Source organism: Lagenorhynchus albirostris, chromosome 6, assembly GCF_949774975.1.
Source record: "Lagenorhynchus albirostris chromosome 6, mLagAlb1.1, whole genome shotgun sequence".
In the NCBI taxonomy this organism is placed as follows: domain Eukaryota; kingdom Metazoa; phylum Chordata; class Mammalia; order Artiodactyla; family Delphinidae; genus Lagenorhynchus; species Lagenorhynchus albirostris.
Genome location: NC_083100.1, coordinates 38,489,747 through 38,516,941, shown reverse-complemented (window position 1 = coordinate 38,516,941; position 27,195 = coordinate 38,489,747). Strand labels below are relative to the sequence as shown.

Here is a 27,195-nt window from a genome sequence, read left to right as displayed (position 1 = left end):
CTTCTAAAACTAAAAACACTTTCTTCTCTTGGACTCTGACCGGCTGCAGGGTATGTGTCAAATGACCCAAACGCTGCACGCTCACCGGCATGGGATGGGTAATTCCGCAAAGCGGACGCCGCAGGACCTCCGGGACGTGAGTGGGCTGAAACTACCTATCCCGGCGTGCCCCGCTCGCGAGCTCAATGGAGATCTCTAGTCCTCCGGGTCACGGGGCTGCGCGCTCAGTGCGCGCCTCCGGATAGCGGCCTGGATCCCGCCCGGGGCGGAGGGCCCTCCAGGGCCGGGAAAACTGCGATTCCCGGCATGCCCTGCCACGAGTGCGCCTGCGTACGGGAGCTACCGCGCCGGAGAGCGGGTAGGTTTAAAACGCTGTCTTAGTTCCGTAGAAACCAGCCCACCTGCTGCCGGACAGAGTCACAGGCGGACAGACGGACTGTGGGGGTGAGGCTGCGGGACCCTGGGAGGTACGGAGTCCGCGGGGGCGGGTCGGCGGTTCAGATAAGGTCCCAGTCAGCTCTCCTTGCCGCCCTCTCCCCTAGCTGGCGGAGTTTACTCTTGCCCTCTGGACCTCAGGACCCTGAATTATGGCGCTTCTGCGCTGGATGCCGGTGAAAACCGTTTAGGAGCGAGGTTTGCATTGACTTGGCCCCAGCGGGGGAAGGATAGCCACCAGACAGGGCCGCGCATAAGCCCCAGTCCGACTTTTCTTTATTTATATGTTAGGTTGGCGTTATAGGTTCCTGGGAAAGCCGTTTCGTTTTCTGGTTTTGCCACCGGTTATCTTCCCTGGCCCACTCGTTAGAATGCAGGTGTCAGGAATTTACATTCGTTCATTGCTGTTTCCCCAGCTCCTACCAATTAGGCTGGAACAAAGTTAAATTTTTGTTGAACTATACCGCTGTTTGCCACCCACAAATGTCCCATGTACTGTCTGGGCTCTGAAGATAGAAAATGATTAAGAATCTGACCTTACTGAGGCGAAGCTCGGGTTAGTCTGGCTTGAATGCTGCACACTGATCTTGGAGCGCCCAGGACTAGGTCCTTGAATCTTTTCTGTTCTCTGTTATCCAGTCTCCGCGGCTTTAAAAGCCATGTATATATTGACAACTTCAGAATTTATATCCCTTATTTGGAGTCAGGGGAGAAAGGTCCACTGAGTACAAATGGAGTACAAGTTTCCCACATATTTTTAATAAGATGCAGATTCCCACCTAAAATTTTTTCGTGTAATTGTCGAAATGTCATAGTTTTGCTGTTATTTCCCCGAGGTACCCAAAATAGATATAAAATGCTTGCATAACCTTACAGGGTATGTGTGCGCATTCAGCCATTAAAAACAAGATAGAAAACAACACAAATTAAATTGCTTCATTTTCTCAGAAAAGAGAAAGTAAGTCTATATATGTTTAGGTAAGAATTTGATTGGCATCATCACTCACACCCACCTGAACCTTATCTATACTGGAGCGTCTCAGGCTTCTGGAGAGAAAAAATACTCTCAAACAAAAAGGAATAAACTTGGCCCCCAGCCTCTGCGGGAGAAGAGGTTTATAGAAAATTCATCCTAAGGAGGGAGAGATCGAGGTGCCTGGGACACTGACTGATGGTGGGCAGAGGATAAAGCTTTTGAGTGAAATACATGGTGTTGTCCTTGAAATATCCTCTTAGTCAATCACTGAGGTTCACGTCATCAAAGAAGTGGATTCAAAAACTAAACAAGACAATCTACCCTTTGAGGATTTATTACAAACAGGTCTCAGGGTTAGTTGAAAATTCTTCCCTACCCCCTCTCCACGTGAGGAGAAAAACAATGTCAAGGTCAGGAGAGTCCTCAGAAACAAAAATGGAAACAATGGTGACCCAGTAGCAAAGAGGAGGACAGCCTTAATATCCACCAGGAAGTCCCTGAGTACCTGCGAGCCTGTTAAAGGAAGAGTAAAGTAAGAACTTGGGATCCAGTGAATCCGTTGAGTTGAGGTTTAGAGTCAGGAGAGATTCTCATTTTCGCTGCAGTTGCTCATACTCCTGCCTCTCCTCCCTTATCCGGCATGTCCAAGCAAGGGTAACAGAAACACCATGCCTCGACACACAATCCGCAGGCCACCTGGAGGCCAGTGGCCGTAACTCTATGACTTCCATGCTCAGTAGACTTACAACTCTATATGTTATTAAGAAGTTACAGGGCTTCCCTGGTGGCGCAGTGGTTGAGAGTCCGCCTGCCGATGCAGGGAACACGGGTTCGTGCCCCGGTCCGGGAAGATCCCAAGTGCTGCGGAGCGGCTGGGCCCGTGAGCCATGGCCGCTGGTCCTGCGCGTCTGGAGCCTGTGCTCCGCAACGGGAGAGGCCACAACAGTGAGAGGCCCGCGTATCGCAAAAAAAAAAAAAAAGAAGTTACAGACTTTCAACTATCTATAACTTATGGGGATAGAAGCCATAACTCTTCTTACAAGAAGAGAACTTAGCTCTAATTGCTAATATTCCAGCAAAGAGACTATAGCTTGAACATATCTGTGCTTTGCTGTTTTTGAAAAGGAGTAAATAACATTGAATGCAGCCTTGAACCTAAGCCCTGATGCTTGATAGCAACGATAATAAAAATACTAAGATATAAGCTTTTTTTTTTTTTTTTTTTGCAGTATGCGGGCCTCTCACTGTTGTGGCCTCTCCCGTTGCGGAGCACAGGCTCCAGACGCGCAGGCTCAGCGGCCATGGCTCACTGGCCCAGCCGCTCCGCGGCATGTGGGATCCTCCCGGACCGGGGCACAAACCCGTGTCCCCTGCATCGGCAGGTGGACTCTCAACCACTGCGCCACCAGGGAAGCCCTAAGCTTTTATTTTTAAAAAAGTTAATTCACAATTACTTTCATAAATATATCATTATCAAATTAATACAGTGCTGTCTCTGTGTTTAGGGAAAGTATTTCCAGAGAGCTCAGGTTACCTCACTGAAAGCATGGCGTGAATAAGACAAATGTCATAAGTAATATACTAGTAAAAGCCAGGTGGCTTTGAAAAGGCAACACTTGCTTCTGTAGACACAGGCTCCATTCTTATATCTGGCAATAGCTACAACTATATGCTGCTGGTTCCAAAGTAACAGGCCAGGAACTCAGTGTTGCTTACCACAACCACTGGAAAATAATTTGGTCAGTAGTATTTTCTTCATTTACTCATATGTCCAATAAACATTTCCTGAACGCCTACCATGAGCCAGAAACTGTTTTGACACCAGGGAATGCAGCAATGATCGAAAGAGACAAACTCCCTGCCCTCCTGGAGCTTATATTCCAGTTGAGGAAATAAGTAAAATATATAGTTTGTTCACTGGTGATAAGTACAATGGAGAAAAAGTAGGAAAGAGGATGGGAGGGAGGCTGTGGTGCAGGCTTCCATTTTAAACAGAGCGGTCAAAGGAAACCTCACTGAGATGATATTTAAGCAAAGACCTGTGAAGGAGGTACAGGAGTGACATCTGGATGGGACAGAAAGGTCCAGAAAGAGTGAACAGAGAGTGCAAAGACCCTAAGTCAGAAGGCCTGATGGGTCCACAAACAGTAAGGAGGTCAGTTTGACTGGGAAGCACAAAGTGAAGGAGAGAATAGTGGGAGATAAGGTCAGAGAGTAATAACAGGACAGGTTACTTAGAGCCTTAAAGGCTAATGTAAAGGTCTGCCTTTACTTTCAGAGCTATTGGAAGGTTTAGAGTGCAGAAGTGTTGTGATCTACCTTAACTTTTAACTGGATCAGTCTGCCTAGATGGTAGCCATCTACCAAGACATCTGCCAAGACAACAGCAAAGTAGGAAGACCAGTTGTAAAGCTACTACGATAACCCAGGGGAGATGCCACTGGCTAGCACCAGGGTACTAGCAACGGAACAGTAAGAAGTGGTCAGAGTCCAGACATATTTTAAAGATAGGTTTGGTTGATAGATTAGATGAGAAAGGATGCACTGGAAGCACGGTGTTGCCATTAACTGAGACAATGCAAGCCTATTAGGAAGAACAAGTTTCAGGGGGAAAGATCAAGAGTTGTTTTGGAAATGTTAAATTTAAAACAGGAAAGATGCCCGATACCTGACTGAACTTGCCCACCAAAAATGAACTTTTATATTTGTGTTAGTATTATGTATCTGACTTGTGACATAAATTAATTAGACAGTCCTTTATATTATAACCAGCTCCCTGGGCCTAACAAGTTGCCACAGAAATTGCCCTCCCCTCCCACCTCCAGCACCGCTTGTCATTTTCTTTACCTCCTCCTTCTTCCCATCTCTCTACCAACTATTATCTGGGACTACAATGTATTCCAGGACTGCTTTTGTTGCAAGCAACAGGAAAGCGTGAGTAAACAAAAGTTTATATTTCTCACATAAGCAAAGTTTGGAGGTTACTAGTAAGTCAGGTTAATCTGAGCTTCTCTGGCCTTTTCCTTGTTTCTCAGATGCTGGTGATCCCAGACTCTTTGTTTACATTTAACAGTGAGGTACTGCATGGCTGACTTAAAGAGAGCGCTCAGAGCTCCGGGCATCATACAGGGGAAGGAAAGGACAGGTGCCATCATTTCTGTTCTTTTTATCAGGAAAAAAAAAAGTCTTCCCAGAAGCTTCTTGCAAACTTCTGCCTAAAGTCTCACTGGCCAGGATATGTCACATGGATGTGCCAGCCGTAAGGGAGGAAGGAGACATGAACTTTTCAACTTCTTTTGGCAGGAGGACAAAGGAGCCAACTGCCTGTCACAAACCCCATTAAACACCCTTTCCATACTTTTTCTCCCAACCCCAGGCCTGGTTTATTTCTATGTTGGCAGTAGCCAGACAGCAGGTGACAGAAAATGGAGTGGAGGGTAAACCCATCTGGTGTTTCTTCACTGTTACCTCTCTATTTTCTTCCCACCCCACACTATTGGTGGCTCCCCCAACCCTAGCCCTGGTTTCATGGCAGTAGAACAGGCCCTAAGGTTTGTCTTTGAGGTTCTTCTTCCTTTTACCTGAGGGACACTATCCTGGCCCATGTGGTAACGAGCAGGAAACTCCAAACCTGGCTTTTTTCAGAAATGTAGGTGAACCTTACTTCATATCTTTGTGTATCCAGAGACTCTATTAATATCTGTGTCTACTTTTGTCATTCCCTTCAAGAATGAATTGAAAGCATGAAAAGCAGTTAATAGAAGAGAACTTCTTTACCCCCTGTCCTTAAGCTGATTGTTAACAGAAAATCTAAAGAATTCAAAAAGGTTATGTGTGTCAGAAGTGCATTCTGTTTTATAGAGGAGCACAAAGGAGAGAAATCTTGGTCAGGAGCATAAAATAAGAATAAAAAGAAAATTTGTACCCTTTGACCTACATCATTCCGTTTCCCCTATCTTCCAGCCCCTGGCAACCACCATTCTATTCTCTGTTTCTGTGAAATCAGATTTTTTTGTTTGGTTGGTTTTTAGTGTCCATATATAAGTGATACCACACACTATTTTTTCTCTGTCCAGCTTATTTCACTTAGCATAATGCCCTCCAGGTTCATCCTGCAAATGGCAGAATTTCCTCTCATGTGGCTGAATAACATTCCATATATATATATATATATATCACATCTTTATCTGTTCATCCACTGAAGGATGTTTAGGTTGTTTCCATCTCTTGGCTATTGTGAATAATGATGCAGTGAACATGGATATGTGGATATCTCAAGATACTGATTTTAGTTCCTTCAGATATATACCCAGGAGTGGGGTTGCTGGATCATATGGTAGTTCAAGTTTTAATTTTTTGAGGAACCTCCATACTGTTTTCCATTATGGCTGTACCAGTTTACATTCCCACCAACAGTACATAAGGTTCCCTTTTCTCCGCATCCTTGCCAACGTTTGTTATCTCTTGTCTTTTTAAAACTAGCCATTCTAACAGGTGTGAGCTGCCATCTTGTGATTTCGATTTGCATTTCCCTGATGATTTGTGATGTTGAGCATCTTTTCATGTACCTGTTGGCCACCTGTATATTTTCTTTAGAAAAATGTCTATTCAGGCCCTCTGCCCATTTTTTAATTAGATTATTTCTTCCTTTGCTACTGAGTTGTATGAGTTCTTTATATATTTTGGATATTAATCCTTTATCAGATATATGGTTTGCAAATATTTTCTCCCATTCTGTAGGTTGCCTTTTCAAATAAGACATTCTGAGGATCAAATGTATAACATGGTGACTATAGTTAATAATATGATATTGTATACTTGAAAGTTGCTGAGAATAGATCTTTAAGTATTCTTACCACAAAGAAAAAAAGTTACTTATGTTAACTGTGTGAGGTTGTTAATTATGTGGATGTGTTAATTATTTTGATCTTGGTAACCATTCTGCAAGGTATATGTATATAAAATCATCATGTTACACTTTAAATGTATACAATTATATTTGTCAACTATTCCTCAGTAAAGTGTTTGTTTGTTTGGGGTTTGTTTTGTTTTGTTTTAAGTAAAAAGAGAGAAACAGACCATATTCTGGGACCTGTGGGGGAAAAATAGAAGATGGTTAAAGAGCTGTCCTCAGTGGCTGTAACAGTGTTACATTGTCAAGAAGCTCAGCCTTTACGCTGGTGCCCCCTTAAATCCTGCCACCAGTTTTAAGACTTCTTTAATTCCTTCCCTGGGTCCTGGGGGCCACCTTCAGTGATTTGAACCTGAGGGAGTCCCTACTTCCATTGCCTGGGATACCTCAGGGAGGTATCTAATCACACAGCAAGTGGGAGAGGAAGGTGTATTACGAATATCCCAGGTGGGGCCTTGTGAACACATTCCCACAGATACACTATTGCTAGTGATGCTTAAGGTTTATGGTTTGATTAGTATAGAAATGTTTGTACAGGATAGAGTTGCAGGAAAATGTCCTAAAAGTTTCCACCAATGATCTTGTCGTTGAACTTTGGGCACATGATTCGTTTAAATGTTGGGACTGCTTATAAGCTGATTCTGCTTCTGTCACTAATACCTGAAAGAGTAGTCTCACTACTCCCATTTACTCTCATGTGGTCTTGCGGGAGGAGTCTGGAAATTTGATGTCAGTAGGTGTAAAAGAGTCTTTGCTATGAAGTTATGTTTGCAAGTTATTTTTAAAAGTCACTGCTTCAAGGTAGTTGGTAAATATATTTTATGACAACTGCTCGGAGATCCAAGTACTGTAGAGTGTTGTTTTGTTTTGTTTTCAGAAAGGTTGGATGGGAATGTGTTAAAATGAAAATGGCTGGCAATGAAAAGAGGTAATAACTCCTTCAGCCAAGTCATAGGTCCTAGTGTATGTCTCATAGTAGCAGACAGGATAGACTAGATTGTGCTGCAGTAACAAACTCCCTAACAATCTGCGGCTTGTAACAACATTAGTTTCTTGCTCACTCACACTGTATGTCATGGATGGGCCATGGCTCTGCTCATGTAATCTTTACTCTGGGATCTTGGCACATGGAGCAGGCCCTATCTGGGTTGTTGCTCATCGCATGGAGAAGGGAAAAGAGATGATGAATGACAAGTTGGCTCTTAAAGCTTCTACCCACATTTAATTGACCAAAGCAGGACACATGCCATTTCCAAGCTCAACAGGACAGGGATGTATAATCCTCCACAGGAAGGGGCAGTGGCTATTTTGAACAATAATAGAACCAACTACACTAATATTGTGACTTTAATCTCAGGTGCATATGGAAACTACAATGTCCAGACCAGTCCTCTGTCCAGCCCGCATCAATGCTACAGCTTCTGAAACATTCATGGTACTTCAGCAAAGGATGAGAATAGTTGAGGAACAGACCAGTTCTCTGAGGAATGACCTAATAATGTTGGACTTCGGTGAAAAAAGGTAACAAATTAAAAAATTGTGTCACAATATCTTTGTAGGTTGAAGAATTTTGCCTCACTGGTTACTCATAAGGAGTCACAGTGTGGGTGGTTTGGCAGGTGAAATAGGTACTTAGAAAAGAATTGAGAAATAACATTAGAATATTAATTAGAAAATATTTGCAAGATAAAGAGTTGTCCTGTGGTAATGGAGCTACTACCACTATTCTAAACAGATTTTTAAAGTGTGTTAATTAGGTGCACAAACTTCGATATCCTATTCTCCCTCAATACTTGATTAAAAACAAATGTTATTTTTTATATAATTAGAAAAAAAAATTTGGTCCTTTTTTAAAAATAAGAATAGACTTTGATGTTAGTTAAGGTGAACATCTACAACTTGATTCATGCATTAATATGGTCTGTATTTTCTTTCTCCAGATTTATTGTAAATTAAAAGGGAGGTTATAAGTCTTACAAAAAATTCATAGTTTAGAATGAAGTACTCAAAAGAAGAACTGTGTTTTTCCTTTGTACTCCTGGAGAAGTTATTGCCATTAAAAGTTAGATTGTCAAAGGCCTTGAGGAATCTGGGTGCTTAAGTGGCCAATGCTGAATTTACTGGTGTGATTTTCTTTAAAATTACGTATGTATTTCCTGAATGTCTCTTATGAAGACCTAAAATTAGTATAGTTGGTATAGCACACATAGAATAAATAACTCTTCAGCAAAGATTAAATTTGTACCAGTGTTGAGTATGTTAGAACAAAATGGGAATGTTTATTATCACCTTGTTTAAAACTTTTCTAAAAAGGATGTGAAATACTGCCTCCACGCTAACTTTAATTCTTAGTTTACCATTATAGAATTAGCATTTAACATGTTTTATATATCACTTGCTTTTACATACAAAATAAGTTTACAAAAAATTCCAATTAAAATAACCATTAAAAAATCAGTGGTCTTGGGCTTCCCTGGTGGCACAGTGGTTGAGAGTCCGCCTGCCGATGCAGGGGACGTGGGTTCGTGCCCCGGTCCGGGAAGATCCCACGTGCCGTGGAGGGGCTGGGCCCGTGAGCCATGGCCGTTGAGCCTGCGCGTCTGGAGCCTGTGCTCCGCAACGGGAGAGGCCAAAACAGTGAGAGGCCCGCGTACCGCAAAAAAAAAAAAAAAAAAAAAAATCAGTGGTCTTTACCCATCCCACATTGGTCTCATCCTCTTTACCTAATAGTGCTCTCTATGTTTAAATTTGCAGAGGCTATCAGATACTGGTTAACTAAAGAATATAGTTTTTATACTCAGTAGAAATGTTACATTGATTCGATGGTTGGGATTACCCTATAATATTGTTATATTGGGATCTTTGTCCAGAGGCCACTTGCAAACTCCAAAATGTTTAGAGGAGCCTGTGAGCCAGAACATCATTAGCCCTATCCAGAATGAAATAATTTGTTCAGGAAAAACAGATATTTTATGGAAGAACTGTGAGTTTCTGGTAAATCGAATGTGCCGTCTGGAAAGCCTCATCCAGTCCTTGAAGATGAACATCTTCGTCTGCAAACTGAAAAAGATTTGAACCCACAGAAAACAGGTATAGAGAGAAGAGAATCATCAGAAATTCGGTCCTATGTGGGTGCTTGATGAGTTCATGATTCTTTTCCTTTCCTGACCTTCTTTAATCTGCTTGATGACCCTCCTGTCCTGTCTGATAGATTTTCTGAAGGAAAAACTGAATACAATACAGGAGGAGCATTCCAGGGACCTGAAGCTGTTGCAACTGGAAGTGATGAATTTGCGCCAGCAACTAAGAGATGTAAAAGAGAAAGAAGACAAGGCACAAGATGAGGTGCAAAGGTTGACTGTGACTCTGCAGCTTGCCTCAGAGACAAAGGTTTGAGTCCAGAGTTCTGGAATACAAACTCACTGTTAAAGTGTTAGCTGGAGGAGGCAACAGACCCATAAAACTGACTTTTAAAAATAGGTGATGTTGGTGTGAGGATTCTTGACATCTGTAATTTATCTACATCGATAGCCTATAACATTGTGTGCTGTCAGTAATTGAGTATTTATAGATTCCTACCCTCTACATGTGACTGTGCGGATCCGAGATATGAGGGAGTCTGTGCTCTTCAAGAGCTTATATGCTATCTAGGAGAACAAGGCATAGCAGGAGAAACTAAAGAGAGAAAATAAGGGTATAAGAAATATTAAAGGACCGTATAGGACAATAAGCAAATATTGCCAACTAAGTGTTCTATATTCAGGTGGGTTTGGGAAGGTGCTCATGTCCTGTCTAGAATAGATTAGGCTAGGCTTCAAGGAAGAGACGGGAGTTGAGATGAACCTTTAGAAGGCAAAGCAGTGAGGTGAGGACATTTAAAAGACCACACACAGAGGCAGCAAAAAATAAGACTAGGGGAAAAAACTAATGATTTTGTTTTCCCTTCACAGGTCAGGCAGTGTAACAGATGTTATTTTGTTTAAAACATGTTTTGTTTAATCTCTGCAAAACCTCAAGATGTAGGATATTGTTGTCTCTCTCTTTTTTTTTTTTTTTTTTTTTTTTTTTTGCAGTACACGGGCCTCTCACTGTTGTGGCCTCTCCCGTTGTAGAGCACAGGCTCCGAACGCGCAGGCTCAGTGGCCATGGCTCACGGGCCTAGCCGCTCCATGGCATGTGGGATCTTCCCGGACCGGGGCACGAACCCGTGTCCCCTGCATCGGCAGACGGACTCTCAACCACTGCGCCACCAGGGAAGCCCTATTGTCTCTATTTTAATGATAAGTGTACTGGGGATCAGAGAGAAGTCACCTCTCCGAGATCACATTTGCCTGTTTTCTTCGTGTAACTCAGATTTGAGCCTAGATCTTTCCCTTGGGTGCAGTTAGGAGGAAATGCATAAACTAGCTGGACAGGAGTGAGGATTTGTTTGTGTAAAATAAGTTGGAAATTGGCTAGGGATAACGTCATGGAGGATCTCAAAATCAAGAATAATCAAGTAGTTGGGCTTGATCCTATGGGGAGTGATTAAATTTTTGATAAGAAAGTGACATAATGAAAACAAGAAAACTAATCTAGCAGTAGTGTAGAGTATCAATTATAGGAGAAGAGATTGGAGATAGGAAAACCAATTAGGAATCCATTGCCTTATTTGAGACATAGACTTTATTAGGTCTGAACTACGGTTGTGGCATTTTGAGAGGAAAGATATGTTAGAATGTGGTATTGGATAGGGGCTGAAGGTAGAGAATAAGGCAAAGACAGCTTTGAGGTTTTACATCTTAGATTGTAGTGCCATTAATAATAATATAAAAGAATGAATAGTGAAAGCTGTGTTTTTCATCCTCAACTCCTAAGCATAGGTAATATTTGAGGCTAGAAAAAATGGAGTACTTAAAAAAATAGGAATATACCCTGTAAGAAAAACGTCTAGCAATTACTAGGTTTTCCTCTGATTATTGAATTTTACATAGGAGGTACATGTGACTAATCAATTTTTAATTATCTGAAAGGGAAAATGATAGAAGTCATGAATCAAAGTAATAAAATAACTTTAAATATCTCATTGTAATAATTACTTTAGACTCATAATAAGAAGTGTTTATAACTGCATTCAGAATAGCATTTATAGGTTGCCCCCAAAAAGTCTAGATTTGAACTGTGATATACCATAGACAGTTTCTTCTTATCATTTCAGATTATTTAGAACCTTTTCTCCTTCTATTTTAGAAGAATGCAGCCATTATTGAAGAGGAACTGAAGACCACAAAATGTAAAATGAACCTTAAAATTCAGGAGGTAAGATAAAAAGGAAGCTGGGGGCTTCCCTGGTGGCGCAGTGGTTGAGAGTCCGCCTGCCGATGCAGGGGACGCGGGTTCGTGCCCCGGTCCGGGAAGATCCCACATGCCGCGGAGCGGCTGGGCCCTTGAGCCATGGCCGCTGAGCCTGCGCGTCCAGAGCCTGTGCTCCGCAACGGGAGAGGCCACAACAGTGAGAGGCCCACATACCGCAAAAAAAAAAGAAAAAAAAAAAAAAAGGAAGGTGAAGGGAACGTTGGAATTGCAGAGGGGGAAGTCAAGGAAGTGGATAGAATGAAAAGAAACCATTGAAGAAGAAAATATGTGGCTGTTTATTAGGAAGATTTTAAAAGTATGCCACATGAAGTTATACCTGCCCATATGTGACATTAAGACTTCCTTTCACCTCAATACTGCCACAAACCCAGAAATAAAAAATAAATGCTCTTTGAGCCGGGAGGGAAACAGTTACCATGAAACTCATGCAGTTGCCCATATACTAGAGTTAAGTGGACATACAAAGACCTTTTACACTAAAGTTGTGTTTAAAATAAAAAGCTTTTAATAAGTCTGCTCATCTAATTTTACCTTAAAACTTTCATTTCAGTCTAAATTTAAGTAGATAACAGATTGGAATTATGGAGTAGGTGGCTGCTAAAAGTTGTCGGACTAAAAATTTGCAGCTGAAAACAGTGGAAGAGTCAGAAGAATTACCAATTCAATACACCTTGACAGTGGCCTAAAAACCTCAATATTCCCTGACAGAATAATAGTTGACATTAGTCCAAATCAAAAGGATCAAGTTATATTTAAAATATCCTGTTATACAAAACAGAGAAATAGATATACTATTTTAAAAATTATGAATTTCAGTGTGTTTAGGGTGGTGAGTGTAGCTATCTGGGACATTCTCTCATGTAGAGTATTTTATTTGCCAATAGTTACTGATAAAAGCATGATTGTTCATTGTTAGTTGGAGTATATTGTTTCATACTTTAAAAAAATATTTTGGCTATTTTAATAGATTCTTTTTAGAGCAGTTTTAAGTTTTTATAAAAATTGCACAGAAACAGAGTTCCCATATATCCTTTCTCCCCACCCCCAGAGCTTCCTCCATTATTCACATTCTGTATTAGTCTGTGATGAACCAGTTTTGATACATGATTACTAAATTCACAGTTTAGATTAAGTTTTACTTTTTGGTCATCACAGTATACAGAATAGTTTCACTGCCCTAAAAATGCCCTGTGCTCTACATACACATCACCCCGCGCCTCCCTCCCCCACCCCTGTCTTTCCCCAAGCCCCTGGCAACCACTGATCTTTTCACTGTCTCTCTAGTTGGAATCATACAGCATGTAGCCTTTTTGGACTGGCTTCTTTCGCTTAGCATATGCATTTAATCCTCCATGTCTTTTCATGGTTTGATAGCTCATTTCTTTTTATCAATGAACAATAATCCACTGTCTGGATGTACAATAATCCACTGTCTGGATGTACTGTAGTTTATCCATTCACCTACTGAAGGACATCTTAGTTGCTTCCAAGTTTGGCAGTTATGAATAAAGCTGCTGTAAACATTCATATGCAGTTTTTTGTATGGACATAAGTTTTCAACTCCTTTGGATAAATACCTAGCAGTATGATTCATACTTATGATAAGCTTATGTTTAGCTTTCTAAGAAATTGCCAACCTATTGCAGTGGCTATGCCATGTTGTGTTCCCACCAGCAGTGAATTAGAGTTCCTGTTGTTCCACATCCTCACCAGCATTTTGTGTTGTCAGTGTTTCGAATTTTTGCCAATTTTATAGGCGTGTGTATAGTATCTTGTTTTAATTTGCAGTTTTCTACAGAGTTGATATTGAACATCTTTTCATATGCTTATTTGCCATCTGTCTATCTTCTTTCGTGAGGTATCTTAGATCATTTGCCCACTTTGAAGCTGGGTTTTTTTCTTACTGTTGAGTTTTTAGAGTTCTTTTTATATTTTGGATACCAATCCTTTATCCAGTTTGTGTTTTACAAATATTTTCTCCCAATCTGTAGCTTATCTTTTCATTCTCTTAACAGTGTCTTTTGCAGAGCAGACGCTTTTAATTTTTTTTTTTTTTTTTTTTGCGGTACACGGGCCTCTCACTGCTGTGGCCTCTTCCGTTGCAGAGCACAGGCTCCGGACGCGCAGCCTCAGCAGCCATGGCTCATGGGCCCAGCCGCTCCGCGGCATGTGGAATCTTCCCGGACTGGGGCATGAACCCTTGTCCCCTGCCTCGGCAGGTGGACTCTCAACCACTGCGCCACCAGGGAAGCCCCAGACGCTTTTAATTTTAATGAAGTACAACTTATCCATTTTTTTCATGGATTGTACTTTTGGTATTATATCTATTCATAAAATATCATTGCCAAACCCACGGTCACCTAGATTTTTCTATGTTATGTTTTAGAAGTTTTATAGCTTTGCATTTTACATTTAGGTTTTGAATTATTTTTTGTGAAAGGTGTGAGGTCTGTATCTAGATTCTTTGGGTGAGTTTGTGTATGTGTATGTCTAGTTGTTCCAGCACCATTTGTTGAAAAGACTATCCTTTGGATTGCCACTTAACATTATTTTTTTATTGGGGAAGTCTTAATTCTTGGTGCTGTAGTAAAATATTGAATTTTTATTGAACTTGTCAAGGACCTGAAGAAGGACTGTGCTAGTCAAATAGGGACATTTTGAGGGTATGTGAAGCAGGAAGGATGTGTTAGTCTGCTGGGGCTGCCATAACAAAGTACCACAGACTGGTGGCTTAAACAACAGAAATTTATGTCTCACCATTCTGGAGGTGAAAAGTTCAAGATCAAGATATCATCAGCAGGTTTGGTTTTTTCCTGAGTCCTTTCTCCTTGGCTTGCAGATGGCTGTCTTTTTTCTGTGTCCTCACATGGTCTTTTCTCTGTGTACACATCCCTGGTGTCTCTTTGTGTACAAATTTCTTCTTATAAGGACAACAGTCATGTTGGATTAGGGCCCACCCCAGTGGCCTCATAACTTAAACAACTCTTTAAAGGCCCTATCTCCAAACACAGTCATATTTTGAGATACTGGGGTTTAGGCCTTCAACATATGGATTTCAGAGGGATGCAATTCAGCCCATAATAAAGGACTATACAGAGATAAAGTAAATGCAGTATATATCTTTCTAAGAGATAAATATATATATATATATATATATATAAAATCTGGTTCTGATGAACATGAAATAGATTAACTGATAGCCCTTCATAATGCTTTAGGGATGAATATCTTAGTAGTATAATTATCAAATAAAGATTCCCTTTATAAGGCACTTAAATTATATCTTGAGCAAATTATACTATATAATTCGATGTAGAGTTTAGAAAAGTATATTATGCTACTCTAAATTATAAAGTGATTATAATCTGATACTAAAATAAAACCTGAAAAATATAGCCCAAAGCAAAAACTATAGCTCATTCTTAAATAAGATTCTAATATTAATATTTAACTGATTATTGGATAAGGAAGGAATTTCTAATCTTGAAAAGAAGGAACAAGATTATAAAAAGCTCGATAAGTTTGACCATATAAAAATTAAAATCTTATACATGTATAAAACAAAACTAATGAAACATAACAAAACTAGACAGTTAATAATCTTCCCTTTTAAAGAACTTAAATTGACTAAAAAAAACAGAGGGCAAAGGATAAGAACAGTTCAGAAAATATATAAAGAACTAATAACCATATTAGAAAATGTTTAATCTCACTAGGAACCAAAGAAATGAAAAAAATATTAAGGGGTTGTTTTCATTTATTAGCAAAGATTTAAGAAAGTGATAATCTGTAGTGCTGATGATATTTATTCAAATACTACTGATAAGGTAAAATTGGAAGGAGAATTACAAAATGTATCAAAAGTCTAAAAAATGTTTATACCTTTAACCTAGTGATTCCTTTTGTAGGATTTATCCCAAGGAAATAATCAGAAATTCAATGAAAGATTTATTCACAAGCATGTTCAGCAGAACAGTATTTAGAATAGCAAAACACTGGAAATATCCAAATGTTCAGTGTTAGGTGTATGGTTAAGAAAATCATAGAACATTTCCAAAACGGGCTATCTTGTAACTATTTCATGTCAACATATTTTTCATCTCATTTCACTTTTTAAAAACTTCTGAAATTGTTAAATATACCATCCTTTAAGAAAACACATAAAGTACATATGTACAATGTAGAGAAGAGTTATAAAGTACACTCTTACATCATGTTTACTGGGGTTTAAAAATAGAATTTCTGGAACTTCCCTCGTGGTGCAGTGGTTAAGAATCCACCTGCCAATGCAGGGAACATGGGTTCAAGCCCTGGTCCGGGAAGATCCCACATGCTGTGGAGCAACTAAGCCCGTGCGCTACAACTACTGAAGCCCGCTCACCTAGAGCCCGTGCTCCACAACAAGAGAAGCCACCACAGCAAGAAACCCGTGCACTGCAATGAAGAATAGCCCCCACTCACCGCAACTAGAAAAAGCCCACGCGCAGCAACGAAGACCCAACGCAGCCAAAAATAAATAAATAAGTAAATAAATTAAAAAAGAAATTCTTTCAATTTAACGTCACTTCATAAAAGGAACAGCATTTTTCAGTTCCCATTTAAATTAGAAAGGATTTCTTTACTTCATGATAAAAGAGACTCTTAACCTTCTTTTTATCTTTATCTGACTCATTTTATAGTCATTTATTGATAGAAATAAGGTCAGTGTACCCAAATTCTTGAGTGTTGTTTTTGTCTGCTGCTTGACAACTACTTCATTATTTGTTTTGATCTTTAAGTTCCAATATGGAATAAATATATATATATATATATGTGAATAAATCACAATACAGGAAAATAAAGAGTTAAAAAATAAAGTTAGAAAATAGAGAAATACAGAAAATACATATACTAAGACATATTAGTGTTTTTCAAACTTGACAGCAATACATTGTAAGACATATTTTACACTGCAACACCATACATACATACATATACACAAACATTTCATGAAGCAGTACTTACCCTTCCTTACCACTTGCTATGTGCTCTGCTATTTTCTTTCTATTCTTTTCTCCCCCGCCTTTTTCAAGTGCTTCTTGCAACTTACTAATTCGTCTTGACCCACAGTTTGGAAAACAGACTTAACACAGTAGGAAGATGAGGGTAACAAATTTGACTCTGCATTTCCTAGAAGGTTATCCGTTAGGGAGAAACAAAAGCATGTTTCTGAGTAATCATAAATGAACGAAGAATGGGGGTGAGTTGGCATGTCTGGTAAACTTTTCATGGTGACTTTGATCTTTGTTAAACTGCTATGAAGTTCCCTTGGTCTTGCCTAACTGCAGTGTTGCTCTATAGCTAAGGAGACAACTGTCTCAAGAGAAGCACCTAAGGGAATCTGTTGAGAAACCTGGATCAGCCATGCTACTCAAAATACAAGAAATGGGATCAACAGTGGAGGTGGAACGGAAACAGGTAGAGAGATTTTCTCTTCTTGTTTATGTTGGGAAAGTGAAACCAAAAGGGAAAAGCTAATGTTTTACCTACAAACCTGTAGTTTTGCTTATTTCCTCTAGATTTATTAAATTCTTCTCTCTTTTTTTTTTTTTTTCTTTTTTTTTTTTTGTGGTTCGTGGGCCTCTCACTGCTGTGGCCTCTCCTGTTGCGGAGCACAGGCTCCAGACGCGCAGGCTCAGCGGCCATGGCTCACGGGCCCAGCCGCTCCGCAGCATGTGGGATCTTCCCGGACCGGGGCACGATCCCATGTCCCCTGCATCGGCAGGCGGACTCAACCACTGTGCCACTAGGGAAGCCCTAAATTCTTTTCTTTAGTATTCCTTTATTAACATTCTTACTACAATTTTTAAAATTTTAGTGCAAAATAAGAAAGGACTCAGACACCATTTAGTCCAGCGCTCTTAATTTATGAATGAGGGAGCTAAGGACAGAGAGGTTATTTTGTCTCAGGCTTTACAGAAGTGAACTCTTAGTTCCTGGGAGGGAATCCTTCCCTCTACACCATATAATCTCTGTTATAAGAATTGATTTTAGAAGGCACTGACCTAGTCTCATGTTATATGTATTGTATATGATGTGCATAGAAAAGAAAGATTAAACTGAGCTGACATTTGAAGCAAGGAATAAGTCAAATAATCAGGAATGTGTTTACATTGCTGTTTTCAAGGCTCATTATTTATTTTAGCATAATATTTTTGCTTTCATCAAAGTTGTTATTTGAAATATCTATATGTAATTTAGAATATTTTAAATTCTAAGTACCAAGGCAATTAGTAGTTTCAAATCATAATACCTATTATTAGATTACATAATTTTTATTATTTTAATGAGTGCTGTCCTTCACAATGGAATTATAAAGAGGTTTCTACTTAAAGAATTTGCAAATGATCCTTTATTACTATACTTTAGAGTGCGAATATAGTAGGCACTAGCCACATGTGGCTATTTAAATAAAAATTAATTTTATTTGTTAAAATTAAACAAAATTAAAGATTCAATTCCTCACTCACTCTGGCCACATTTTGAGTGCTATTGAAGAGTGCACAGAAAGTTCTCCTGGACAGCACTGCTGTAAGACACTGCTGTAAGACACTGTTGAAGAGTGCACCGAAAGTTCTTCTGGACAGCACTGCTGTAAGACACTGCACTCTGTTGAGATCTTTAACTGTAACACATAAACACCGCTTCTTCCTCCAGGAACATTAAGATCAGAAAAATCTGCCTTACGCCTGTGCTATAAGTTAGCTTAGTAGAAATCTTTACCTTACAGAAAAGGAGTTTTTCTTATACGATTTCAGGTGCAAATTTTGCAGCAAAACTGCATTGCCCTAACGCATTTCTATTCAGACCAACCAAGAACTACTGGCACAGGAGCGACAACAGAAAGGGGAGTTGGAGACCGCTACCTCACAGCTCAAGTCTGATCTAGGTATGAAAACAGATGCTAGAAATTACACTTTTGTTAGTTTTTTGAGATTTCATGTGAAAACTCTTTAAGATTCCAAATTCTCGAAGTGGCCAGTGTTACTGGTATTTCCCACAGACCTGAATGTAAAAAGTTGCTGATTTCCTTTTTATCTGTGGCACTGAGAAAGACAGAGAATGTTGGTAATAAAATAGAATTTGACCATCTTAATTGTAAACTTATGTGGATTTTTTTCAGGTTTATTTAACTGTGGACTTGGGAACATTTGGCTTCTATAAATCTAGATTGAATATTGGATAATAGAATGCTAATAAGGAAATGAGGTCATTAATCCTTGCTCCCCTACTGATTCTAATGATTTATCATGTCAAACTCTCCATTCTTCAGGTTATCAACCTATTGTGGTCAACTTGTATTTGTAGAAATGGCTAGTTGTAAGGTACCATAAAGAGAGGTTAGATTAACTACTCGTTTGAGGAGGAAAAAACCATCTGTTTTTTAAAAAAAGAGTCCTAAAAGGTGACAGAGCTAGGAAATGGAAGTGTCTAGACTTGATCCCAGGTCGCTCAGAGACATGCTTCTTCCAGCCCAACAGCCCTTATCAGACTACTGTTTGTTAATATATAATTGTAACAGCAGTTTTCAGGTAGATCTCACTATAGAGATCACACAGAGTTCCAGTGCAGTGCTTTACGCATGAATAACACTTCATGATTTACACAGGGCTTTCACGTACATTATCTCATGTAATACACAAAACGATCTGTAATTCCTAAAGTTACAAAATGAATAAATGGTGAGGTGAGGCTCAACCTAGATCTTCTAACTCCAAACCCAATGTTCTTGCCACTGTGGCTTCCCTGCTCTGTGGCTGTAATGAGGACAGGGAATACCAAAAGGGAAATGAAAATTAAAGAAAAAAAAACATAAAGGGTAATCCATTCAATGCTTTTACTTATTGCTTTTAGCAGAAAGTATTCTTTTTCCATATAGTTGTTGAGTAATGAATTATTCTGTGAAATTCCCACTGATAATGCCCCTAAATAATTTTCTGCCTTCCTGTGATGGCATGCCTACAAAAATACGTTACATTTTATTGTACTACCACATTATCCCATTTGAGCCTTACAGCAAACTTGTGAGAAAGATAAGAAAATATACGCCATTCTACAAAAGGATAAAAAGATCTATAGTGAAGGACCCACAGTAAACAGAATAGCTGGGACTAAAACACAGCTCTTTCTATTATATTAGTTGTCCTTCTGATTAAGTGATTTTTTAAAATATGACTTTCTTAATGGATTAATGCTTTATTTTGGAATTTTGTAAGAATATATGGAAGACCATTAAAAACATTGAGATTAGAATAACAGTAATTCAAATTAACATTTAAAAAGGAAGCCTGTCTGAATACCAGCTATATGCTTCATATTGAATAATAGATGCTTTACATGCATGCAATTTTATTACTTTAAGGTACAACTAGTTATTCTAACTAGATTAATGAAAGGAATGCCTTTAGCTATTTGCTTCAATGAATTTTAAAGTGTACTTATTTATTAATAATTGTTTATTTTATTTATTAGCAATAAACATTATATATATATGTGTGTATATGTGTGTGTATTACACACACATTAATTAAAGTGATTAAATTGTTCTCCGAAGTAGGATAAACATTCCCCTTTTAGTCTTTCTTTGATTAGTGGAATTTTCAAAATAGATCATGTAGTTTATCTTTTTGATCCTTCATATATGTTAAATTAGAATTTATTTAAAACGAGTCTTGGACTCATTTTCAAGAAGTACAGTTTTTCTGAGTATATCATAAATAAAATGGGTTTTTATGTGTTTTATAATTTTCTGGCTTTAGAATTTTTAAGTGAAACAAAACTAATAGATCTTTATGAATTTTTTATGAAGCCAAACATTAACCTCAGAAAAGTTTATATCTCTTGGCTACTAGTATACAGTGCCAAACTGTTCTCCTATTTCTGCCTTTGGTTTTATTTTCACTGTATATACGTACTCTGAGTGGTTTCAAATCTTTTTTTTTCCCACACCAAATCATCCTCCTGAGCTCCAGATGGTATTTTACTGCCAACTAATCATCTATATTTAGATGCTTTGCAGATACCTCAAAACACATGATGAAAGCTTAAGTGTTGCAGTCATTTTTACTTATTATATCCTCCAAACCTGCTCCTTGCCCTGAATTCCCTGTTAGAATCCACCAACCACCCCCACTGTCCAGGTCTGTACACTAGATATTTTCCTTGACTCATCTACTGCCTTTACCCCACCGGTCAGTCACCAAGTCCTGACAGTTCTCCCTGCTTGCTTTTCACAAGTCTTTTCCTTCTGCATCATTACCTCAGAGCCAGCTGTCATTGTTTTACACTTGGGTTACTGCAACAGCTACTAAACTGATCTCCCTGTCTTTATTGAGCCTTGGTCAGAGTAATCTAACAAAAGGCTTTTTGATCTTTTTGACTGTGTGCCTCTCTGTCTTGAAATCCCTCAGACTCGTCATCATCTGTGCATTGAGTAAAATGTGACCTCATTTACCATTGTACGTGACTGTGGACTAGTTTCTTGATAATTTCAGGATTTAGTTTCCAGTCTATAAAAATATGATAGACATACTTGCGTTCTCCTTATTTCTGCAAAATACAGACTAAAACAAATTTTTTTTAAATCAAAGTTTCTCAGGGAAAATACCATGTGATTTCAATGTAGTTGTAAGTTATCATCATAGTTATGTGGACTTTTTTTGTTTTTAGTTTCTAGAGATGACCTCATTTCCAAGTTGGTTGAAGAAAATAAGGGAGGTTTTGAGTACAGAGGTTTTCTTTCATCTCTTCACTAAATAGTATTTCCTCACTCGTGTTGGTTTACAGTCCTTCTGATTCTCCTAAAATCTTTATTAAAAAAAGTTTCAGTGTAAATGAGTGTATATCCAGAACTGTTGTCAACTGGGTATTAGGAAGTATTTCATGCAGATTATTATAGTTTGAAAAAAGGTGAATTGGCAAAACTAATGAGACTTATTTGCATTTTATACCTATTGCAAATGAATTGTTGTGAAGCTTTTTTTATGAAATGTAAGAAATAGTAACTATTTTTGGTGATGGTTTATCAACAACATGAATGTAGGTACTTACTACCACTGAATTTAACACTTAACACTTAAATAGTTTTAAGTGAACTTACTCTTAGAAATAGTTAAAATGAGTATAGTGCTATACAGTAGGCCCTTGCTGGTTATCTGTTTTATATATAGTAGTGTGTATATGTTAATCCCAACCTCCTAATTTATCCTTCCCCGCCCCTTTCCCCTACAGGGGAAAAGAATCTGAAAAAGAATACATATTATTATATGTAATTATATAATAATATAATTATATTTGTATATAATATTAATATTATTATTATATATAACTGAATCGCTGTGCTGTACACCTGAAGCTAACACAATATTGTAAATCAACTATACTTCAATAAAAAAGACATTTCATTAAAAAGACTTAAAAATGGTTAAAATGATAAATTTTGTTATGTGTATTTTACCACAATAAAAAATAAAAAATAGAATAAATGTTACTACTTTTATATCAAGACATTTCTAAATCAATCTCATGGTGTAGATGTTATATGATGTTAACTTTTCTTGAGATGCTTCTTCTGGAAAGCTAGAAAAGTGGTTCTCTCTCTGAAGGGAGAGGACTTAGACTTTGTTCTTCCCCATTTGACTAAGTACCTATTAGGTAAAACCCAGCCCACAACTCACATCCCTATCGCCTTTCCCTCATCTCAAAGAGAACATTTTTTTTCACAGAACAAAGGTGCTTTCTTCTGCTCCACCCTCAGGTATTCTTTGATGAAAATCTCTTCCCCTACTTATAATTTTAAAAGATCCTTGCATGTGTTTCTTTGAAATAATAAGCTCATGCTGCTAATAGGAAGAAATGTGTATGTAACATAAACTAAAAATATTTCATCTTAGAGAGTAGAATTTTTTTGACATAAGGATACTAGGTAAATATCAAGGTTTGTTTTTAGGCAAATTCTTTCTAATTGGAGTCCCAGTATGAGAATATTTTTAATAAATAGTTTTGATAAATAATTTATAAGTTAAGAGAAGTTTGGGAGTTGTATATATCAAGATTTTAAAAAATCCTTTATAAGACACTTATCTATGTATATTAGAACTTGAACTGGTACTAGCCACAATACAGAACAGGTATTTTGATAGAGATACATGTTAATAGCTTTTACATGTAGAAAAAGAGAAATTCTTTTTTATTTTTTTTCCTGTAGAATATACAGATGTCTTTCAACAAGGAACATGAAGAAAATGCATATTTGAGGTCTGAAATAATATCCCTTCATGAAGCATCAGAAAAAGCACAGGTAAATCTTCCCATTTCTCTAGTGTTTAGATGTTAATTTTGTTCAGTTAAAGAACCAAGAACCAAGATTAATTCTGGTTACATGAATTCATACCATTGCCATCATCCAAAATTTTTATTTCTATAAGGTTTACTTCATTTGTGAAACATCATCAAATTAACTACATTTCCCATTTCACCCTCTAAATTCCTATGATACGTAGGTATTTGAGATATACTGCTAAAACATGCACTAGTTTAAACTTTGCGTTGTTTGCTTTCTAATTTACTCACTAAATATATGCCTTTTATTTCCCCCTATGAAACTCTAAGCAGTTCAATGCCAAGGGCTATCTTATACTTTCTTTGTATCTTCTATGGCAAAGCACAGTAGGAACCTAATAAATACTTGCTGATTTTGGAGTTATGTGTAATCATTTTATGTGGGATAGTGGCTCCCAAATTCAGCTGATGTTTTCTGTATATGCATGTACATGGAGAGGAGTCACCACATATGCAAGCAACTGAGTTATTTCTCATAGGGCCCAAAGAAATAGTATCGATCGTTTAAAAGAATTTTTTGTTAGTACAATTTGATTATTTCAATGTTAGGATCATAGTGTTGTTATGCTCTCTTTATGATAAAGAAAATACAAAATGTGATCTTTCATAAAATAATAACAGTTACTACTACTCTTACTATAAATGATAGTTAACATTCACTGAATCCATACTACAGTCATGGCACAATTCTAAGCACTTTATGTTACTAACAAACTGTAATCCTCTCAATAGCACTTCTTTAGAACTATTATTATTCCCATTTTAAAGATAAGAAAGTTGATATACAGAGAGGTTTAATAATATAGCTAGGGCTTCCCTGGTGGCACAGTGGTTAAGAATCCGCCTGCCAATGCAAGGAACAGGGTTCAAGCCCTGGTCCGAGAGGATCCCACATGCTGCAGAGCAGCTAAGCCCGTGTGCCACAGCTACTGAGCCTGCTCTCTAGAGCCTGCAAGCCACAACTACTGAAGCCCTTGAGCCTAGAGCCCGTGCTCTGCAACAAGAGAAGCCACCGCAATGAGAGGCCCACGCACTGCAATGAAGAGTAGCCCCTGCTCACTGCAACTAGAGAAAACCAGCATGCAACAAAGAAGACCCAACACAGCCAAAAATAAATTAAAAAAAATACATATATATATAACTAGTAAGTGACACAGTTGGAATTTGAGCCCAGCAATCTAGCTGTAAAGAAAATTAGCTATTTCTTTTCAAGGAGCAAGAGTTCTCCTCTGTCTTACCTCCAAGTATTCCTTGATAAGTAGTTTGTGCATCTGGTTATAACTTTAAAATGCCCATGAATGTATTTCTGTCTTATGATGCTGTCCCACTTATGATGCTGTCCAGATAATCTTTATCTCTCCTTTCTTGTTACTGTTTTTTTGAGTGTTTTTTCTATTAACCCTTCAGAGTTATTTGCCCCATCCTTAAAGAGTTTATACATTAAAACATAAGATCCTTACCAAATATACTTTGCAAAAATAACTGAGAATTAAGGTAAATACTTTCCACAGGAATACAAATTTCAAAATACCAAAAGGGCAAGAGAATTATAAACTAACTACATGTATGATAGATATGTTACAGAAAAGATTTTTGTTTTATTTTGGAAGGTTAATCTTGTGAAATGGCACAGTGATCTGTATTTTGCTTTTTTGAATACTGTAATTGGTGATGAAGGAGCTTAGATATTTTGTTATCAGCTAAACAATTCTGAAAGCTCATCATCCAGTTTTGAGAATGAAACATTGGCCATGCATCTACATTGTAAATTCCATTCTGTAGATGTCTTGCTGTAATTGACCAGCATTCAAAATTATGAAGAATGGAAGATTGGTAAACTGCCAAATGCTTCAGTTGTTCCACTGTATCAACAAATTTCCCCTTTTAATTTACAGTTGTTTAGGATGATGACTGCAAATATTTGAAAGTATTTTATAATCTAGTGAAATATCAATTGGGATTAGGTTCACATGTATGGTGAAATACTATGCCATTGTTAAAAATGATGATACGTAAGTAAAAAGACTTATTTATTGGAGAGATCTGTGATTTGCTGTATATGTTGTCTTAGGTTTTGAATGACCAACTGACTAGAAAGTGTTCAGAGCTGAACAGAATGCTTCAGACTGTTAGAATGGAAAATACCAGAATCATTGCTGACCACCAAGCCATTCTGCAGGTATTCATTTTTAACACTAGTTAATTTCTGGTAGAGTCATCAGGAAGCCTCCTTGGCTAAGAGATTAGGAAATACAAATAGCCAACTGGATACATAAAATATTTTAGCAATTAGTTTCAAGGATTTTTTGAATTATTTTATTTTTTAATTGTTTTCTGTTTTCATCAGAGGGGTCATTTGGCCTTACACTCAATGCTTTCTTAATGGTTTCTTCTCAAATATCATTACTTTAGGAAAAGTAATTACCTGTCCCAGTATTGATAGAATCATGGAGAATACTTATGACTGACCCTAAAGTATTTACCTTTTCCCCAAAGACCTGTGCTTTCCCATTTTGCTTATGCCATTCCCTCTGCTGAGAATGGTCTTTACTTCATTTTCAACTGTTTGAGATTGTGTTCATTCTTTGAGACTCACTTTCACCCAGAAGCGTGATCACACCAATCAGAAAGAATCAGTTTTGTCTTTTAATTTCTACTTCTAGGACACTAAACAGGCTGTAATAATAAGGCTCTCTCTTTTTTTTTTTTTTTGAGCATACTTACTACATACCAAGCATTGTGCTAAGGATTTTATATATATTACCTTCTTTAATCCTAGCAGTTACGTAAAGGGATATTTGTCATCCTTGTTTTACAGATAATAAAAATAAGATTTAGAGAAGTTAATCAACTTGCCCAAAATCACCCAGCTAGTATAGGGTGGAGCCACATTTAAATCTAGATTTGACTCCAGACTCAGTGTTTTTAATCATTTATGTTATGTTGCTTCTCTTGTTCTGCATCCTATAGTAATAGTTTATGTGCATGGCTCATTTCCTGTACTACATTCCTAGGACATTGTCTTACATATCTTTGTTATTACCCATAGGGCTAAGCGTGTTTTGCACATAACAGGTACTCAATAAGTATTTTTTATTCAGCAAGCATTTAGTGTTTATCTCATGCAAGTATGTTGCTAGATCTAGATAGAATTATGGCAGTGAACAAGACAAGTCCCTACTTTCATGGAACTTACAATTTAGTAGACTGAATAATGTGACTTATGTATGTAACACTTTCACAAACATTTTAATACTTTGGAATGTGACACAAGTGAGATCCCATTTTACCAAGTATGAAGGTGTGAAGGTTTACCTTGCAATCAAATATTGTTCAAAAAGAAGTGTTTTAAAATATGTTTACAAATATAATTATTAATATGTACTATATTTACAAAAGCTTTATAAATTGTAGGTAGAGGAGGTGTGCATAAAAATGCTGTTTTGATAATTGAAAATAGTAGCCAGAGAAAATTGTGCAAAACAGTTATAGACTTTTGCTGTAGCAGTATCTGAGTGCAATTTCAGATACTGTCAAAAGAATTTCACTGAACTATGAAACATGATTTTCCCTGGAGAATGGAATTATTTGGAAGAGATGTGGGGGAGATAGAGGTGGAGCGATCATTTCACTTTATATACGTTGATATTGTTTTACTTTTTTTTTTTTTTTTTTTTTTTTTTTTGTGGTACGCGGGCCTCTCACTGTTGTGGCCTCTCCCATTGCAGAGCACAGGCTCCGGACGCGCAGGCTCAGCGGCCATGGCTCACGGGCCCAGCCGTTCCGCGGCATGTGGGATCTTCCCGGACCGGGGCACGAACCCGTGTCCCCTGCATCGGCAGGTGGACTCTCAACCACTGCGCCACCAGGGAAGCCCCTGTTTTACTTTTTAAAATATAGTATCATGTTGAAATTTTGAAGTACCAAAATATACTTAATATAGTTTTTAAAAAATCTTTTTTGGAGTATGGTTTCTTTACAATGTTGTGTCAGCCTCCACTGCACAACAAAATGAATCAGCCATACACATACAGATATCCCCTCCCTCTTGGACTTCCCTCCCATTTAGGTTACCACAGTGCATTAGGTAGAGTTCCCTGTGCTATACAGTATGTTCCTATCCGTTGTCTATTTTATA

At 38.0% G+C, this 27,195-nt stretch overlaps 1 protein-coding gene across 1 annotated transcript in view; it reads left to right on the top strand.

Annotated features, from left to right (window-relative positions):
• Positions 1-291: 291 nt before the first annotated feature.
• The window catches only part of LOC132522203 (coiled-coil domain-containing protein 150-like), a 69,747-nt gene continuing 42,843 nt past the window's right edge, over positions 292-27,195 (top strand). The window contains exons 1-6 of the mRNA XM_060152402.1: positions 292-467; positions 7,681-7,844; positions 11,553-11,621; positions 17,019-17,135; positions 22,924-23,016; positions 25,129-25,236. Of these exons, the coding sequence (XP_060008385.1) occupies positions 11,601-11,621; positions 17,019-17,135; positions 22,924-23,016; positions 25,129-25,236 (339 nt within the window). The 5' untranslated portion in view covers positions 292-467; positions 7,681-7,844; positions 11,553-11,600. The remainder of the gene's footprint in view (positions 468-7,680; positions 7,845-11,552; positions 11,622-17,018; positions 17,136-22,923; positions 23,017-25,128; positions 25,237-27,195) is intronic.